The sequence below is a fragment of the Canis lupus genome, chromosome 2, assembly GCF_011100685.1.
Source record: "Canis lupus familiaris isolate Mischka breed German Shepherd chromosome 2, alternate assembly UU_Cfam_GSD_1.0, whole genome shotgun sequence".
NCBI lineage: Eukaryota > Metazoa > Chordata > Mammalia > Carnivora > Canidae > Canis > Canis lupus.
In genome coordinates this window covers 75,355,501-75,374,526 of record NC_049223.1, presented here as the reverse complement: position 1 = coordinate 75,374,526, position 19,026 = coordinate 75,355,501, and the positions used below count along the sequence as shown (strand labels likewise).

At 48.3% G+C, this 19,026-nt stretch overlaps 1 protein-coding gene across 4 annotated transcripts in view; it reads right to left on the bottom strand.

The window, feature by feature from the left end:
• ASAP3 (ArfGAP with SH3 domain, ankyrin repeat and PH domain 3) overlaps positions 1–19,026 on the bottom strand; it is a 49,430-nt gene that overhangs the window by 13,669 nt on the left and 16,735 nt on the right. For all 4 annotated transcript variants that reach the window (XR_005356028.1, XM_038531634.1, XM_038531633.1 and 1 more), the window contains exons 2-5: positions 9,737–9,809; positions 9,500–9,645; positions 6,709–6,783; positions 5,502–5,551 (exon numbers count right to left, since the gene is read on the bottom strand). Coding sequence is in view for 3 of the 4 variants with exons in the window: in XM_038531634.1 (XP_038387562.1) it covers positions 5,502–5,551; positions 6,709–6,783; positions 9,500–9,645; positions 9,737–9,809 (344 nt within the window). In the remaining variant the exon portion in view is untranslated. The remainder of the gene's footprint in view (positions 1–5,501; positions 5,552–6,708; positions 6,784–9,499; positions 9,646–9,736; positions 9,810–19,026) is intronic.

Genomic DNA, 19,026 nt, shown 5'->3' with positions numbered 1-19,026 from the left:
GCAAAATCACCCCTGAGTGAGAACCACTGCTTTAGCGTGCAGTTCTATAGGTTTTCTAGAAAAAAACTCCTTAAGAGTGGCTACTTTTCATTTCCCTAAGGCTTTATCATATCCTGAGAGGGGAGACTGTAACAGGGTAGTGGAAAAGTTGAGGTGGGGACTGACCCTGCGCACTGGGCCTGGGGGTCACAACAGATGCTTTCTGTGGGATCTGAAGATGAGCAGCAGAGTGGTGATGGCTAGGCCTGCAGCATGTCAGCAGTGAGCTTGGCAGCTTGCTAGGGAGCGCGGGAGACAGAGCAGGCAAAGCGGCTGGAAGGGGCAGGGGAATCTCCCATATATGTTGCTACCCTAGCTTTCAATAGTAAAAAAGGAAAACTAAGCTAGACATCTATTAGTAGGAAGTAGTTAAATAATTATGCTATGGCCAGCTAGAGGAATACTATGCAACTGTTAAAAAAGGACAAGGAAGCTCTATATGTACTAACATTGAAAGACATCTGGCTCCAGGGGGTCCCTGGGTGGCTCAGCAGTTTAGTGCCTGCCTTCAGCCCAGGGCATGATCCTCTAGTCCCAGGATCGAGTCCCGCATTGGGCTCCCTGTGTGTAGCCTGCTTCTCCCTCTGCCTGTGTCTCTGCCTCTCTCTCTCTCTCTGTGTCTGTCATGAATAAATAAATAAAATATATTTTTTTAAAAAGACATCTAAAAATAAATAAGTAAGTAAATAAATAAATAATAAAAAAGACATCTGCTTCCAGAGTAAATGGATAAAAAGGAAACACAGTATGGTACAGTGGGTAGAAATGCATAGTCTGGGTTTGAATGGCAGCTCTCTCACTTAGCCTTTATAAACTTTCTAAGCTTCAGTTCTCCCATGTCAGAAATGAGACAAATAATGCCTTGTTCTCAGATGGTGTAATGCATGGTACAGTCCCCGGCATATGGTCAGCCCTCAAAACAGCTGGATTATGATGATGCTAATGATATAGATGATTCTGGTAATAACCACTGGTAATTCCTTTCTTTTTTTTTTTAAGATTTTATTTATTCATTTGAGAGAGAGAGCAAGCAAGCACGCAAGCAAGGGGAACAGCAGAGGGAGAGGGAAAAGCAGGCTCCTCACTGAGCAGGGAACCCAATGTGGGGCTTGATCCCAGGACCCTGAGATTGTGACCTGAGCTGAAGGCAGATGCTCAATGGACTGAACCACCCAGGCACCTCTGATGATTCCTTTCAATAATGTTTTTTTTTTTTTTTAAGCATAGGATGCTTCCTTATTTATTTAAATTTTTTTGGAATAGGCTCTAGTGGAGATTAAAGGACAGAAGCTAGTTAACTAAGGATGAAGACAAGCTGTAAAGTACCATGCATGGTTCCATGAATTACCATAGCTCTGTCCCTCAGCCTCAGCTAAGGTAATCTACAGAGATTCACCCTCCCAAGTCTGACATTCCCCTGAAATGACCTGCCACCTCATACTACTAGCTGGGGAATGCTTTTTATTCGCTCACACCCTGGCCCAAAAAGAGCAACTCCTATTCCCTCTCTGCCCTCAAAGTTTCACCAGTATTTTATGAACATTTCAAATGTTGGAGATATTTTATTTCCTTTGAAGGGAGTTGCCGCAAGAGGAGTAAAATGAATAGTGAGCAAGAAGTAGGGAAATGCTAGTTACTGAGGAGACTAAGAAAAATGGAGAAGGGGACACTGGGAACAGCCTAGTATTCAGATGGGGAGTGAGGGGGTCAGTGAGGAGGACGGTGGGAGAGGAAAGGAATCAAATGAACCCTGCACCTGCCAAGCTGACACCTGGAACCGCCTCTCCTGCGATGCCTCCTCCAACCACCCTTCCCTGCACCTCAACAAAATTACCTGTCTTTTCTGCCACCCCAGTGCTGATACTGTACCTACGGCACCATCACTTTGTATTTTCATCATTTATCGACCCACCTCTCCTTGCTTACAAACCAGCAGGATCCACTAAGGTAGGGATTGTGGTGGTGCTTTTTCCCCTTACTTCTTTCCTATAAATTGGAGAAAATAATAGCACCTTTCCCAGTCAAGGGAAGTAAATCTGGTAACAGATGTAAAGAGCTCATCACAGTTCCCAGAAAAAAGGAAGCTCTTAGGTAAGTATAAGTATCAGCTGCCATTATGACTAATTATTATTTTTAAGCACTAACATTGTGCTGGGTGCTCCACCAAACCCCTCACGTATTAAAGTGATAACCCCATGAGGCAGGAACCATGTAAAACCCCATTTTACAGCTGAGAAGCCTGAGGCTGGGACAAGTCACAAATCGCTCAGCTGTTAAGTGCTACAGCTAAGATTTGAATCCAGGTCTGTCTGATGCTGATGCTATGGCCTCAGGGACGGCACTAGTAACCAAAACTGTGCCTCAGATTTGCTCCATCCATCCTTCCCTGCCTGGCTCCTCCAGCTGGTGACAGGCATGGTGTCTTTTTCTTTCTTTCAAAATGTATTTATTTAATTTTTAAAATTTAATTCCAGGGGATCCCTGGGTGGCTCAGCGGTTTAGCGCCTGCCTTTGGCCCAGGGTGCGATCCTGGAGTCCCAGGATCGAGTCCCACGTCGGGCTCCCTGCATGCAGCCTGCTTCTCCCTCCTCCTGTGTCTCTGCCTCTCTCTCTCTCTCTCTTTGTCTATCATAAATAAATAAATAAGAAATATATTTTAAAAATTTAATTCCAGCATAGTTAACAGATGGTGTTATATTAGTTTCAGGTGTACAGTATAGTGGTTCAACAATTCTGTACATTGCTCAGTGCTCATCACAGTAAGTGATTTATTGACTTATTTGAGAGAGTGCATTGAGTATGAGTGGGAGGAGAGGGAAGGGAGAGGGAAAGAATCTGAAGCAAACTTCCCACTGAGTGCAGAGCCCCACACGGAGCCCCAGTTGGGGCTCGATCCCACAACCTTGAGTTCACCGCCTGAGCCGAAACCAAGAGACAGTCGCTGAACAGACTGAGCCCCCCCAGGCGCCCTATAAGTGTACTCTTTAATCCGTATCACCTGTTTCACTCAACCCCCTGCAGTGTATTTTCTGATAAGGTCACAATCAGAGATTGTTTTACACAAGATGAAGCTGAGACCCAGAGAAGGGAAGTGATGGATTGTTCCTAGGGTCAGGAGGATTGTCCCCATCTGGTCAGGGGGATGTGAGGAGCAGAGGCTTAGGCTCCTGCCTCCTGGCCCCTTGCTGTGCTATCCTGGTCTCAGTTCTGGCTCAGAAAGATGATGAATAAATACTTGTTGACCTGCAGTGCCAGGGGCTGAAGAGGCGTTGTGCTTATTTCATCTCCACATAACCCTACAAGCTATTGCTGGCCCCATTTTTCAGATGAGGAAACAGACCTGCCCATAGAACAGCCTAGAAAAACTAGGCCCCTGCATAGGGCCTGGGATGCCTTTCTTAGCAGCTCCAGGTAGAAAGGGGATACCCCCTCTTCTACGAGCAACCAAGAAGTGAGACTCCTGGTGGTATCCGACAGATGCTATTCTGGGGCCTTCCAGGTGCTGTCCAGTCTGGTTTGGTAAGAATGAGGTAGAAATGACACAGTAACCCAGGGCTCGCCAACAACTAGCTATCTCTGAAGCCCTCATAAAAAGGAGTGTACACAGACACCTGTGTCAGGAATGTAGCTCAACCTATGTAACGTGCACGGCAGGAGCCAGGAGGCCACGGAGCATGGCAGGAAGAGCAGTGGACTCAGAAGCTCTGGGTTCTAGTCCAGACCCTGGTGATAACTCACTGGATAACCTTCACCAAGCCTCTCTCCCCATCAATTACAGAGTCTGTTCTTTAAACAAACCCTTACAGGTGAGATCAAGATGGAAATCTGGTAAAAGCAGAGGTGCTTGGAGGAGGTCAGTGGAGCAGGGCTTATTCTTTCCATTTGGTAGATGGTGTCCTGCGAAGCTGAGGGCCTAGTCAGGGTAACTCACGAAGATGCAGGCCCTGTGGTGACCCCACATCAAAATCCCAGGGACAAAGACTGCCTGCCTGTGCATGCCTTTCCCTAGGGCTCTCATGAGAGCAGATGGCCATGCCCAGCACAGCTCTTACACCCTTCACCCCAGAATCTAGATGCACAACTGCAGTGTAGACGGAGATGCTGCTGGCATGGGGAGTCCCGGGCTTCCTTCAAACTCGGGAGGTCCCCGTGGCCCTGGGGCTGGCTTATAATAAAGCTCCAGGTTCTACTTCTTAGAATCAACCCTACAAAAGGAATAATTGTGGGTGGGAACAAAGGTTTAGTTCCAAGGATGCTTCCCCAAAGACAGGGGAGACAAAATACGTTACGGATCGTGCATATGTTAGCACACAGTGCCCCATTCAAGTGATGTTGCATAAGAATATGTAATGTAGAAAGATGGTCATGATGTATTTTTCAGTAAAAAAGACAAACAAAAAAACCCAGTATGATTATTATGTCCTCAATTTTGTAAAAATATTTCTTTATATATAGAAAAATGACCAGAAAGATGTTAATGTTTTAGTTTTGGAAAATAAGAATTTTCCTCTTGGTTTTGGGAGTTTCCCCTGCCCCCACATTTTTAAGTGATAAAACGACAGGGTTTGTCCAAACTATCTAAAAATATTCAAACAACAGAGAAGTACTGGCTAGTACCCAGGTGGCCCTCATCTTCTCCTAAGGATAATTAAATTTTTTTTCTTCTTTTGCTTCTCCTTATTTTCTAAGTCATTCACAACGGACCCATATGGCTTTTGCAAAATGCAAAGAAAACAAAATTTTACAAACAGCAAACGGTGATCTGAGGTATGGTAGGCCTGCCTGAGCCCCAGCAGAGTCCTGCAGACAGAGCCCAAGGAGTCTCTGCTCTGGGGGAACTGGCTCCTTCTGTCCCCATGATGATTCAGTAGCTGGTGAGAGGTCTGGAGTATGGTGTGTACCCAAGAGGCCTGGGTATGACACTGACTCCCTTTCCTCCTCTATGTCCACCCAACTAAATGTTCATAGACACCGCCTGGTGTTACAGAAAGAGGATCAAGGAGTGTGAATCCCACTTCTACCTTGCCTACCTGTGTGGCCTTGGGCAAGTGACTTAACCTGTCTGAGCCTCCAATTCCTCCTCTGACAACTGGGACACTAACACCTCCTGGTTGGTGGTTGGGAGAATGAAGTGGCTGGCACGCAGAGGTATTCAGGAAACGGTAAGTGGCTTCTTTCCCTCCCTCTGCCCGAGTCTGGCACCACTGGGCAGGTAGGCCTCTGAGAGTAGCATCCTGGGGTCCCTTCATAACTGCTCCTCTTTGGTGGTCTCACGGTCCAGCCCCTAGACTCCCATCAGGCCTGGGCATAAATTACCCTGGGTAAACACCTCTAGAGAGTGAGATGAGTGCACTTTGGGGTGACATGTTTGGGCAGCATTGAAGTTCTCCTCGGTGTCAAGCCTCCTGCTGCAACACCAGTATTACTCCCCTGGGCAAACCACCCTGACCACAGCCACTTACATTTTGGCTTCATAGTCCTTCCACGCCTTCTCCAGCTGCTTTTTGGAATCCTGTGGTTTCAAAAGAACAATTTCCCCAAAGGAGGACTTGGGGTCTGGAATCAACAGTACACTTTGCTACCTTTAGGGTGACTCTGTAGTTTCATGCTCCCCTATCCCCTATGCTGCTCAGCCATACTCCCAACTAACCCCTCTCCCAAAGCCCTTACTATAAACCTCACCCCCCCCAAAACAGATCCAACTGGCCCCATTTTTCAAGGCAGACCCTCTCCTCCCCTAGTTGCTAAGAATCAGCTGGGCTTGGTGGGCCTTGGCCTGAGGTGTGGGAAGATTCTGGGGGTCTGCCCTAAGTCCTCTCCCTCAGAAGACGCAGACCACCATGAGGATGAGGATGGGAAGATGAAGGTCAGACTCCTCCCCTAACTCTATCCCACCCGTTTCTCCTGCCTGGTACTAGACCATCCTTTCAATAGGAAGGGGACAGGTAGAGGGACATGCACAGAGAGGCTAAGAAGTCTACCCAAGGCCACACTGCAAGCCAGGGAGACCTCGCTGATCCTTGGCCTAGTTTGCCCAAGCCTCATCCGGTGGGACAGCTCACACCCTTCAGAATTGCCCCAGTCAGCCTGGTGAAAAAGCTGCCTGGCTGGTTTGGGTGGTTCCCAGGCCCCTGGTGGCCTCAGGCAAGAGGGAAGCCTCTGGGGGTGTGGGGGGAGGACAGCTTCTGGCCAGGGCCTCTGGGGCAGATTTCTCAGGGAGATTATTCTGTTACTTTGAGTTCTGCTCTGCCTGGAGATGGGAGCTGCCAGGTGCAGAGAGGAGCCAAGCATGGGAGTCAGGAGCCCAGATCCCACCCTGGCTCCTCCACCGATGAGCTATGTTAACTGTAAGGCTACCAAACTCCCTGAGCCTTGGTTTCCTTGGCTGCAGAAGAGGGATGACAGTGCCTACAGAACCCACCTCGGGGTGTTGTTGTCTGAACGGGCTGACCTATTTCACTTAAGGGCCCAGGCAGATGGGAGGTCAGCCATCCTAGGCTGACCCCAGAGCCAGGCCTTCCTTTCCTTCCGAGGGTCCCTAAAATGGGGTCCGCACTCCCACCGTGACAGCCTCACCTGACCTCCTGCTTCAGCCCAACCAGGCCTGTTGCCCCTACAGTCTCCATCCTCCCGCCTTTGGGAACCCCCACTCCCCAAATGGGAACTCACCTGTCGCCCGTCCCTCAGTTGCCCCTTCAAGAGACTGTCCAGGGGGAATGAGACAATGTTGTTCAGGTTCTGAACCTGGAAAGAGCAGAGATCCCCCCCCATACCCCACCCTGGGTGACCATCTGTCCAGCCCCAAGGGGCGAGGGCACAGGGAAGCATAAGGAGGCGAAGGACAGCGCCAGGGCTAGAGGAGGTGGGGAGAGAGAAGTGAGGGTGGAGGGAGCAGGGGCGGGAGGCCAGACTCCCTAAGAGCTGTTATCCCTGCCCCTGAGGAAGCCGGCCTCCTCACCTCCCAGCCCTGGAACATCCAAGTCAATCCCATCTCTTCCTTTGCCTTGAGTACCCTCACTTGTCCCCTCACACTCTGACTCTGAAGGCCCCTGAAGTGCCCATCTGTTGTGTGTATCTGGCTAGCTCCTCGTCTCCCCCTGTCACGTGGGGAACCCTCCCCCTGTGGTCACACGAGGTGAACACAGGAGTCAGAGCTGACCAGAGTGCCCCATCCTCAGGCTGTAGTGACTGGATCAGGCACCTGACTCAAGCCAGCCAATCAGGATCCTTCCTGGAACTTTCTGCTAAAGTCAGGGGAGAAAGACTCTTTCTTCTGATAATATTGTGAATCTGGGTCTGCTGGGCCATCTTGTCCACTGAGCAGACACAGAGAGAAACTACCTAATAGAGAAGAAGCCTAAAGCCAGTGGCATACCTGGATTTCCCATTACAAGGGCCTATCAATTTCCTTTTTAAAAAATCCTAGTTTGAAAAAAAAAAAAAAAAGATCCTAAGTTGAGTTGAAGTTCTATCATTTTATAATCCCAACTGCCTGTCTGATAGTTCAGCTCACCTTTCAAGGTACATAGCTTGGGTCACCTCTACTCCAGGAAGCCTTCCTGACTTGGAGACTGACTCCAGGCCTGACATGGCCTATGCTGACCTTCCTTTTTCTTATAAATAAATAAATAAATAAATAAATAAATAAATAAATAAATAAATAAATAAATAAATAAATAAATAAATAAGAAAGAGAGCACAAGTAGGGGTAGGGGCTTAGAGAGAGGGAAAATCAGACTTCCCACTGTGCAGGAAGCCTAACACAGGGCTGGATCCCAGGACCCTGAGATCATGACCTGAGCTAAGTCAGACACTCAACCAACTGAGCTACCCAGGCACTCCATGACCTTCCCTTTTCTGAACTCTGGCAGCACCAGGTGTCTGACCTAATTTGCTGGGTTCTTCTTCTTCTTCTTCTTGTTTTTTTTTTTTTTTAAGATTTTATTTATTTATTCATGAGAGACACAGAGAAAGAGGCAGAGACACAGGCAGAGAGAGAAGCAGGCTCCATCCAGGGAGCCTGATGTGGGACTGGATCCTGGGTCTTCAGGATCACGCCCCATGCCAAAGGCAGACGCTCAACCACTGAGCCACCTAGGCATCCCAAACTTCCTGGGTTCTTGAGTTTGTGGTGCACTGCTGTTCATGCTTGGTGACATCCCACATCTGAGTTCCTGCCTCCCCCACTTGACTGTGGCTCTCAAAGGCATAGCCTCTTTCCTGTGCCACTCTCCCCCTCCAGGACACTGCCCAGCACAGAGGAGACCCTCAGCAAACCCTAGTTTGATCAAAGCAGGGAGAAAAGAGGTAAAGACAAAAGCAATCACAAATTCAGTTGAACTCAAAATGACCTCCATAGAGGACAGTGTGAGAGGTGGGGCTAGGCAAAGTGCTATAATAGTGACAGACGGCAACAGGAACTACTAATACTGAGTGCTTACTTAACTCATGTAAAACCTCATCATAGCTCTGTGAGGTGGGCGCCATTATTAGCCCAATTTCACAGATGGGGCCCAGGCAGATTGAGTGACTTGCCCAGGGTCACACACCTAGGGAGCAGAAGAGCAGGGATTCAAGGCCTGAGTCTAAGCCTGAGGTCGGGTGCTCAGTCACTCAGAGGTGATGCAGCCAGGGACCAGGCAAGGGAGCGAGTAGAGCCATGAAAGCCAGTCCAAATGCTGCGGAGCCTGGTGAGACATGGGCTTTCCTCAGGGGCCATAGTCGGGCTTGTGTTCAGATGCTGGAACCAGACAAGCTGGGTTCAGATCTGGCTATATGAGCTTGGGCAAGTTACCTGACTTCCTGCCCTAGTTTCCTGGCCCAAAAAGTGGGGACAATAATCAAACCAAACCCACAGAGCTGTGCTCCAGGATGAGTTAACACACGTGAGGTACTGAGAACCATGCCTGTTCACGGGAAGAGTTTGTATCTCAGGAAAAAACCACAGGCAGGAACCTGAGGGCACTGGGCCATGTGCAGGAGCTAAGATGCTTGTTGGGGGCAGATGGGGGGTAGGTTCTGGGCTTTGGGGACACAGCAGATGCAGCTGGGAAAGCAGAGGGCCACGGGGGTTAAGGGGAGGCAGTGGCACAAAGACAGGAACCCCGGAGTCTGCCCTCCCTTCTCCCAAACCTCCTCTGGGGAGTCCTCTCTTTGTGGGGCTCTTCCCTGCCATGAAGAGAGGCATCTTCCTCTCTGCGGCTGGACACTCACCACAGAGGAGATGGAGAGAGAGCGCGTGAGAGAAGACTAGAGAAGACGTAGGGGAAGTCCGAGAAGAAGAATGCAAATGGTAGGTCAGAACTGGAAAGGGAATTGGGTCATTGGTCAAGGTCAAGGGAGACCAGAAGTCAAGGGCAACCCTGGAGCAGGGTGGAATCTTTCTCAGTTGGCTCTTAGACTCACTTGATTTACCCTGAGCCTAGGCTAAGGGCTGGCTGGGAAAGGAACAGGGCCTCACCAGGTTCTTGAAAAGCGCGGCCACCTCTCGGGTGAACACAGCCAAGTTCAGGAAGCCGGTGGACAGCTCATGACTGTTTTGGGACAAGTGGCTGTTGCCTAAGGACTCTACAGCCTCTCGGTACTGCTCCTCATTCTCCACGTGGCCTGTGGAGGTAAGGAAAGGCAAAGTCAGTTCCACGCAGGGGCCGAGGAAGGGGCTGCTTGGCCAGGTGGGGCATCAAGCAGGCTCACTCACCAAGGCCGGAGCTGTGGATCGCCCGCACAGCCTTCTTTATTCTCTGCAGGATGGCCTGGTCTCCTTCCAGGATCTGGAAGCAAATGCAGACAGAGTTCAGGGATGCTCGGCTGGGAGGGGTGCCTGACTCCAGGATCCCACCCTTCAAATACACATATAATGTTTCTTCCCTGGGGTCCCCCTGCATCCCCCACCAAACATAAATGGACCACCCTCTTCCTCCCAGACCACACAGGACACCACAGATCAGTCATAGCACTCCAAGAAGACCACAGACTTTTGCTCTGAGCTTCCTGATTAGCTATCTGTGAAAATGAAGGCTGCCTCTCAGGGCTGTTAGGAGGATTATGTGATGAGATGATGCACATAGGGCATCCCTGGGTGGCTCAGGGGTTTAGTGCCTGCCTTTGGCCCAGGGCATGATCCTGGGGTCCCAGGATCGAGTCCCACATCGGGCTCCCTGCCTGGAACCTGCTTCTCTTTCTGCCTCTCTCTCTCTCTCTCTGTAAATAAAGTCTTAAAAAAAAAAAGAGAGAGAGAGGATGCACATAAAGGGTTCAGCTGGGTGCTGAGCACAGAGTGTGTCTTCTGTCTGCAAAATGGAGATGCAGCACTCTTGGAGGTGCTGAGGGTATTAATTCTGTGACAAATATATACAAAATGCTTAGAAAAGACCAAAGGAGAGAATGTGGACATCTCTGTATTCTCGAAGACACAGATGAAAGAAGGCTTGTTCATCAAATCCCAGGTTCAATAAACAGAAGGGGCCACACTCAGCCCTGACTGGAAAGAACTGGTGGGACAGCACCAAGCAACCTCTGTGGGTTGCATAACAAACAGCAGGTGGTGGGGAAGGCCAGGAGGTGGGAGGCGGAGAAGCAGGTCTCACAGGCCTTAGTGGAGGCTCAGCCCAAGATCAAAATCTCCGACACACTCCTCTTTCAGTGGGTGCAGAAGTGCCAACCTCACGGACCCCTTAGGAAATGCTTAGTTAAGTTGGAAATCACAGAGCGGTAGGGCTGAGAAAGGGCTGACAGAGCCACAGATGAAGAGACTGAGGCCTAGAGAGGCCAGGGCCTGGCCCAGAGCCAAACGGGGGCAGCAGCCTAGCTGGGCTTCCAGGGGCTGCTCCAGTACAGTGCTCCATCCACACACCCATCCACCCTCCCCAGGCCCACCCAGACCCCAGCCCCACCTATTTTGTCTGGTGACTAAGAAGGGAGCGGAGTTTATTGCCAAAGAGTTACCTTCAACATAACAAGGGTTAGCAAACATGTTTGGAAGGGTTTCTCCAAAGATTCTATGTGATTCGCACAGGAGGGCACACACAGGGCGGACGTCAGGGGTAATGTGGAGAGTCTCCGCAGCCCGTGGCATGTGGGAAGCTTCTGGAGGGAGAGGGGTCTGGTTTTGAAGCTCAGCTCCACTGCCCAGATGCTGCATGACCCCAAGCAAGTCTCTTATTCGCTCTGAGCTTCGTGATCAGCTATCGGTAAGGCCGACGAAACGATGCCTGCCTCTCAGGGTTGTTATGAGGATTACAGGGAGGAGATGATGCACAGAGAGGGTGTAGCTGGTGCTGAGCACAGTGTGTCCTCAAAGAACCGTACATATGATCCTTACCCGCACCTGCTGCTGCCGCTAGAAGGGTCCATCAAATTATGAGTACTTTTCCTACAGGGACTAGAAAGTGAACATTCTCTTCCCTGAGTATCAATTTCCTGTTTGGGGCATGTGGTTTTGGGACAGTGGAGGCCCATCCCAGGGCTGAAGAAAAAAAGTCAAGGCATTAGGGAGCTGGGGGGAGAGAGGGCCATATCTGAATCAGCTAAGGAACTAAGACACTCTACCGGAGAAATAAAGACAAGAGGGGAGAACTGGGACATCACTACAGATGTCCCTGAGGATCCAGACGAGGAAACACGCATTCACCAAAGCCCTTGATCCCCATCTTGGGACTTGAAAGGGAAAGCTAAGACATGATTAATTTACGGAACGAATTCCTAGGAGACTTAGAAAACTCCTAGAGGGACACCTGGGTGGCTCAGTGGTTGAGCATCTGCCTTTGGCTCAGGGCATGATCCCGGGGTCCTGAGATTAAGTCCCACATCAGGCTCACCGCAGGGAGCCTGCTTCTCCCTCTGCCTATGTCTCTGCCTCTCTCTGTCTCTCATGAATAAATAAATCTTAAGGAAAAAAAAAAAAAAGAAAGAAAAGAAAACTCCTAGAAAGGGGGCACCTGGGTGGCTCAGTTGGTTAAGTTTCTGACTCTTGATTTTGGCTCAGGTCATGATCTTGGGGTCCTGGGATTGAGTCTCACATTGGGCTCCACGCTTAGCAGGGAGTCTGCTTTTCTCCTTCCCTCTGCCCCTCCCCCGGCTCATACACACACACACACACACACACACACACACACACTCTCTCTCTCTCTCTCTCTCTCTCAAATAAATAAATAAATAAAATTTTTTTTTAAAAAAAGAAAGCTCCCTAAAAGGCAGATCCATGTCCCTAGCATACAGAAAATACCCAATAATTGTTTACCTAAATGAACGACATCTTGCAAAGTCCTAGGACATGGACCTGAGAAGTCTATGTCCACGCTCTAGATTCTTTTCGGGGAGTCTCCCATCTCATGACACCTATTCTCGGAACACTGTCCCCCCCCACCCCAGAGGTGGGTCCTTGTTACCTTGTTTGTTCTACCCAGAGTTGACTGGACCAGATTGGACACCTGACCCAAGCTAGCCCAAACAGCTTCTCTCTCCAAGGAATTTGGAATTGGGCTCTGGGAAGCTGGCTAACTGACCTGAAGTACTTAGCTGGGACATCCTTCCCACCATGCGCAAAGAGAAGAGAACAAAGCAGATGTATAGAAAGAAGCAAATGAGACCCATGCTGCCGCAGAAAAGCAGAAGAAAAAGGCTGCTCTGGTTTCTGGCAAATCTCCAGACCCCACACCCTGAGAGGCTCCTCCACACTTCCTGTCCTTGGGTCTTCGTGCTTAAGCTGTTTTAAGAGAATCTCTCTTCCCTGCAGGGTGGCAGAGACTGCTGGTTGGCTTCCAGTCTCCATTCTTTCTTCTTCCTTAGCAATAAGATCCCTGACTTTTCAGATGGCCACTTGGTCACTCACAAGATAGACTACATTTCCCAGCTTACCTTGCAGCTGAATGTAGTCATATGACTAAATGCTGACCTATGTCATGTTGTGGATATTTCATTTGTTAGCTTTCAGAAGTATTCTTAAAAGGAAGGGAGGGACTACACACCTATTAAAATGGCCAAAATCCAAAATACTGACAACATCAAATGCTGACGAGGCTGTGGAGCAACAGGCACTCTCATACACTGCTGGTGGGAATGCAAAATGCTGCAGCCACATTGCTAGACGGCTTGGCAGTTTGTCACAAAACTAAACATACTCTTACCATATGATACAGCAACTGCGCTTCCTTGGTATTTACCCAAATGAACTGAAGACCTATTTCCACATAAAAACTTGCACGTGGATGTTTATTGTAGTTTTACTCATAACTGCTAAAACTTGGAAGACAATGAAATAGCACTAAAAAGAAGTGAGCTATCGAGTCACAAAACACATGGAGAAATCTTAAAGGTATATTTCTGAGGGGTACCTCAGTTGGTGGAGCATGTGACTCTTGATCTTGGGGTTGTAAGTTCAAGCCCTGGGTTGGCTATACAAAGTTTCCTTAAAAATAAATCTTTAAGAAAATGTATATTATTGAGTGAAAGAAGTCAATCTGAAAAGGTTGCATATTGTCTGATTCCAACTATGTGACGTTCTGGAAGAGGCAAAAGAATGGACACAATAAAAAGATTAGTGGTTGCCAGTGGAGGGAAGGATAAACAGGTGGAGCACCTGGATTTTTAGAGCAGTGAAACTATTCTGCATGACACTGATGGCAGATACATATCACTATGACTTTGTCAAAACTCAGGAAATGTACAACAGCAGGAGTGAACCCTAACTATGGATCTGGGGTGATAATGATGTGTCAGTGTAAGTTCACTGATTCTAACAAATGTACCCCTCTGGTGTGGGGCAGGGACAGTGCGGGAGGTTGTTTGTGGAGTAGGAGGTATATGGGAACTCTTTATACTTTCTACTCAATTTTGCTATGAACCTAACAGTGCTCTAAAAAATTAAGTATTTTTTAAAGAGGAGGGATGTCGGGTGCCTGGTGGCTCAGTCTGTTAAGCATCTAATTCTTGATTTCTGCTCAGGTCATGATCTCAGGGTCATGAGATCAAGTCCCACATCAGGTTCCACAATGAGTGTGGAGCCTGCTTGAGATTCTCTCTCCCTCTGCCCCTCCCTTCTACCTGCACTCTCTCTCTCTCTTTCTCTTAAAAAAAAATAAAGGAGAAGAAAGAAAGGAAGAAAGGGAAGGGCACCCTCTGTCATACCTTTCTCCTGGCTAGAATGCATTTGTGATGTCTAGAGCCATCTTGGACCATGAGGAAGAAGCCATGTGTTGTGGATGGTGGAGCAACAAAGTAGTAGCCTTGTCCCTGGTGATTGGGGAGCCACTCTATCAGCCCTGGACCACTTATCTGAAGACTTCTTTCATATGGAAGAGAAATAAATGTCTATCTATATGAGTCACATTATGCTAGGTGCCCTATCATTTGTGACTGAAGCTAGCTCTAGCTGGTACAGGCAAGCAAGTCACCTTAATTTCCAACAAATTACCACTTGATGACCTTGTCAGACATATATCAGGAAATGACTTCTTGGCAAGATACCATTCCTGCCCCTACTGCTCTGAGCAACCAAGGTTCACATCTATTCATTCATTCATTCATTCATTCAACTGGTTATTGAGTGTCTGCTATGCATTCGCACTCTGTAAAAGACACAGTCTCAACTCTCCAGGGACATCACTATCTAGGGGGAGAAAGAGCCATATAAGTAGATACCTGCAATGTGATTAGAGCTATAATAGAAGGTGGACAAGGCATCCGGGAGCCCAGGGGAAATAGGGAATAGCCCTTAGGAGAAATAGGGAAAAGCTATTAAGCTGTGATCTTGATTGTAGGCAGGGGACAGGCAGGAAAGAGACTAAGGGTACACTGTGAGGTGGTGTGGGGAGCACTTGGTATAAATGGTAGGATTGCTAGACAAGGGGGCTTGCTCTGGGAAGAATGGGAAAAGGGAGGAACGTCATTCATTTGTTCGTTCATTCATTCATCCATTCGTTGGTTCACTCCAACAAGCATCTACTGGTGCCCATTTTAACCAGGCATGGCTCTTTTTACAAGAGGCTCCCAGATGTATAAATATAGAAGTGTTCAAAGAGAATTTTTTCTTTTTTTTTTTTTTTTAGATCTTATTTATTTATTCATGAGAGACACAGAGAGAGGCAGAGACACAGGCAGAGGGAGAAGCAGGTTCCCTATGGGGAGCCCGATGCAGAACTTGATCCCAGGACCCTGGGAACACGCCCTGAGCCAAAGGCAGACACACTCAATCACTGAGCCACCCAGGTGCCCCAAGAGAAGAGAATTCTAATCACCCTTTTCTCAAGAGAATATCTGAATACTACTCACACTGGGGCATAAATGACTGATAATATCCACCCTCTATGATATAATGCTAAAGCCAAAGAAATACAGCTTTAAGGAGAAAATTCTGCTCATAGTCTGGGGATGGGAAGGTATCTGGGGAAAGGCACAGTGGTTTCCAGAACTCCTGTAATGACGTTACTGTAGCACAATGAGTCACAGGCTGAGATTCTAGCCCCAGTCTCCTCAAAACTACCTCTCCTGGCCATGTTAGCACAGCAATCTCCAAATATCCTCTTCTTTAAAATAGGAGAAACATAATATAATATTTTTATATTCTCCACTGAACCCTCAGGGTTACTGGTGAGGCTTACATGAGATCTCAGGCATGGCAGCCTGTGCCAAGGCTTGAGGCATTTGGAAAAAATTAATGAGTGTGAATCTTACTGTGGTTTGCTTTCTGCCTCTGTATGAGGTCAGCCCTCATTCCCCATGTCTGAGACTGGATAGGTTAGAAACAAACAAACAAACAAACAAAATCAGTCTCTGGATTCAGGGAAGTCTCTTAAATCCTCAAAGTGGGGCCGCTGAACCATCAGCATGATCTGGACCTTGTTAGAAATGCAAATTCTTCAGCTGAATCAGGAAATCTAGGGCTGAGGCCCAGCAATTTGTTTTAACAAGCCCTCCAGGTGACTCCAATGCCCGCTAAAGTTTGCGAATCACTGGTTAATTCTACCCTTGAGATGCAATAAATCATCACAGCTGAAAGTATGGGACTGGCCCCAAACTACCTGGCTGTGAATTTCAGCTCCATTAGGGACTTGCTCTGTGACTGCTCTTGCCTCAATGTCCCCATTCATGAAATGAGGATGATAATAGTTTCTACTACACAGGGTTGTTAGGGAGATGAAATGAATTCCATAGGCAAAATGCTTAGAACACCATTATTTGATAGCTAATAATGTTACCTATTCCAAAATTAAACTGAATTTGGTTAGGAATTTCTCAACCTTTCTCGAGCTAATTAAAGATCCTCTCCCCACCCGCCAATGATCCTGCTCAGCAAGTTGTGTGAATGACAGGTGCAGAGGGGCCACTGGCAGTCACACAGAACAAGATGGTACATGTTGTGAACGTCTGTGCTGTGCCAGGCACGTTTCTTGTCATCCTTCCAGCCACCCTCTGAGGTAGGCATCACCACTGGCATTTTATAGAGGAAGCTGCTGGGGGAAAGAACATGTCTAGGTATGGTCAGGTCACATAATGCCGAACACTGGCAGAGTTGTAACTGAAACCCAGGTCTGGCCAAATCCAGGGCTGATGCTCCTTCCCGACCACCAAAGCTGCCCCACAGAGGTTAAGGGGCATGGCTTCTTTGATCTAGGGACTGGGTCTACCTCTGAATCTGAACCCCAACTCAAGCGCCTCTACTATATCCCCTCAGCATCCCTCAAACAGGGACGGGGCAGGTAGAGACTTGTGACAAAAAAAGAGGGTGGACCATGATGCCCCAACTGTAAATACTCCGAGGGCTATCCCAACTTGTGCATGTTGGGCCTGAGGAGGATTCTCAGGGCTGAGAGGTGGAATTTAGGGAGAAAAAACAAATTTCTGCTTAGGAAGAGGTTCCTAAGGAAGAGTAAGCGACCCTTGGAGAGAGTGAGCTCCCCCCCACTTGAAGTATTCAAGGACTTCAGGGAGTAGACCATGACTCAGGCACTGGCATTGGGATTAGTAGCGATGGCCACTTAGATTTCTCTCAAAGCTAAGGGTCAGCGGCTCCATGCAGGAGCCTGGGCAGGCGTCAGGCAGAGGCAGGGCAGACACAAGACCGTCAGGGACGTGCCTAAACTTGGAAAACCAGCTGGAGTCCTTTGGGCAGCCTCGCCTGGCTGGCCCTAGACAAAGGCTGAATTCCAGCTGGTGGCACTGCCCCTTTGTGCCCCTACCTCCCCCAGCCGGCCCCCCTCCCCACACTGTGTCTGGCTCTCTGATTCGTGTTCTCCACAAGCAAAAGACTACAGATGGCAGCACTAGGGGCCATGCCCAGCTGCCCTGCTTGGAAGGGCCTTCTGCATACCCCCCTCCTGGGTTAGGATTCATCAATAGGACCCATTCTTCATTCCTGTAATTTCCCAGAGCCAGCTGTGGTAACCATGGCGACTCAGGCAAGGGAGCAGAGCAGCAAAAGCTAGGGCGTTGGGAGCTGCTGATTAAATTTCACCATTAGACATTCACTCCTTTGGATTAGTATAATATGGAGCATAGGCACCACTTTTGTGGCATCATTAATCAATCTCAGTATTTTTCCCACTGACCCTGGACTTAGTTCATCATTCTGCTAATATTCTCCCAGGTAGCCTCTACCGGTTAAACTAGAATTGGCACAGGAGATAAAAACCACTTTCTTTGCTTTGGCCCACCTCCACAGTACTCAATCACAGAATATTAGAGATAATCTAACATTACCTCCTCATCCTACAGACTGCAGACCAAAGGCTCAGATGAGTTTCTTGCCTCAGATCTCAGAAATGTAAACAAACTAAGGAAAGAATACAAACCAACACTTTTACAGACTCTACAGTTTACAAAGCAGTTTCACATCCATCCTGTAAGACCCACAGCACCCCAACAAGGCAGTGGCTGCCTTTGTTCCCATCTGGCTGAAAAGTCAGTGAGGCTCAGGGAGGTGAAAGAGGTTGCCTGAGCTCACGGTCACAAAGTAACAGAGATGCACCTGGGACCAGAACCATGAGACTCTAACCCCCTTGTCATTTCGAGTTGCCCAGACCCCAGATGTCCACAGAGTTATTCCCAAGGCCCCATGAAGCCACACTCACACAAAGCATTAGAGACCAAAAAACAAGTCTCACAGATTAGCATGACTACATTCCAAACCTGTATGCAGCGTTAGGATCAACAAGATACAAAACCCAGAGCACCCAGGTGGCTCAGTTAGTTAAGCATCTGCCTTCGGCTCAGATCATGATCCCAGGGTCCTGGGTTCAAGCCCTGAATCAGGCTCCCTGCTCAGCGGGGAGTCTGCTTCTCCCTCTCTTCTCTGTTCCTCCCCCTGCTCATGCTCTCTCTCTCCTGCTCCTCTTTCTATCTCAAATAAATTAAAAAAAAATTTTAAAAAAAAGCCACAAAAAGTCTTTAAAAACATTCTTGAGGGACGCCTGGGTGGCTCAGTCAGTTAAGTGTCTGCCTTTGGCTCAGGTCATGATCCCGGGGTCCTGGACGGAGCCCTACGTAGGGCTCCCTACTCCGGAGGGGGTCTGCTTCTCCCTCTCCCTCTGCCTGCTGTTCCCCCTGCTTGTGCATGTTCTCTCTCTCTCTCTCTGTTAAATAAATAAAATCTTAAACGAAACAAAACAAACAAAAAACATTCTTGAATTCATGGTAACTTTTTGTCCGTTTACAAACTTCTCAAGCAACACTAAAAGTATGACTCCGTGGGAAGGTCAATGAAACTCTGACATTAAGAAGGGATCCACCCTGTAAGGGCCAGAATCTTGGCTCTTCTGAGCTTTGACGTCCACAAAGATGGCTAAATTATATGTACTGCATTTTATTATTATTTTAAAGATTTATTTATTCATGAGAGACACACAGACTGAGAGAGAGAGGCAGAGACACAGGCAGAGGGAGAAGCAGGCTCCTCGCAGGGAGCCCGATGTGGGACTCGATCCTGGATCCTGGGATCATGACCTGAGCCGAAGGCAGGTGCCCAACCACTGAGCCACCCAGGCATCCCCCATG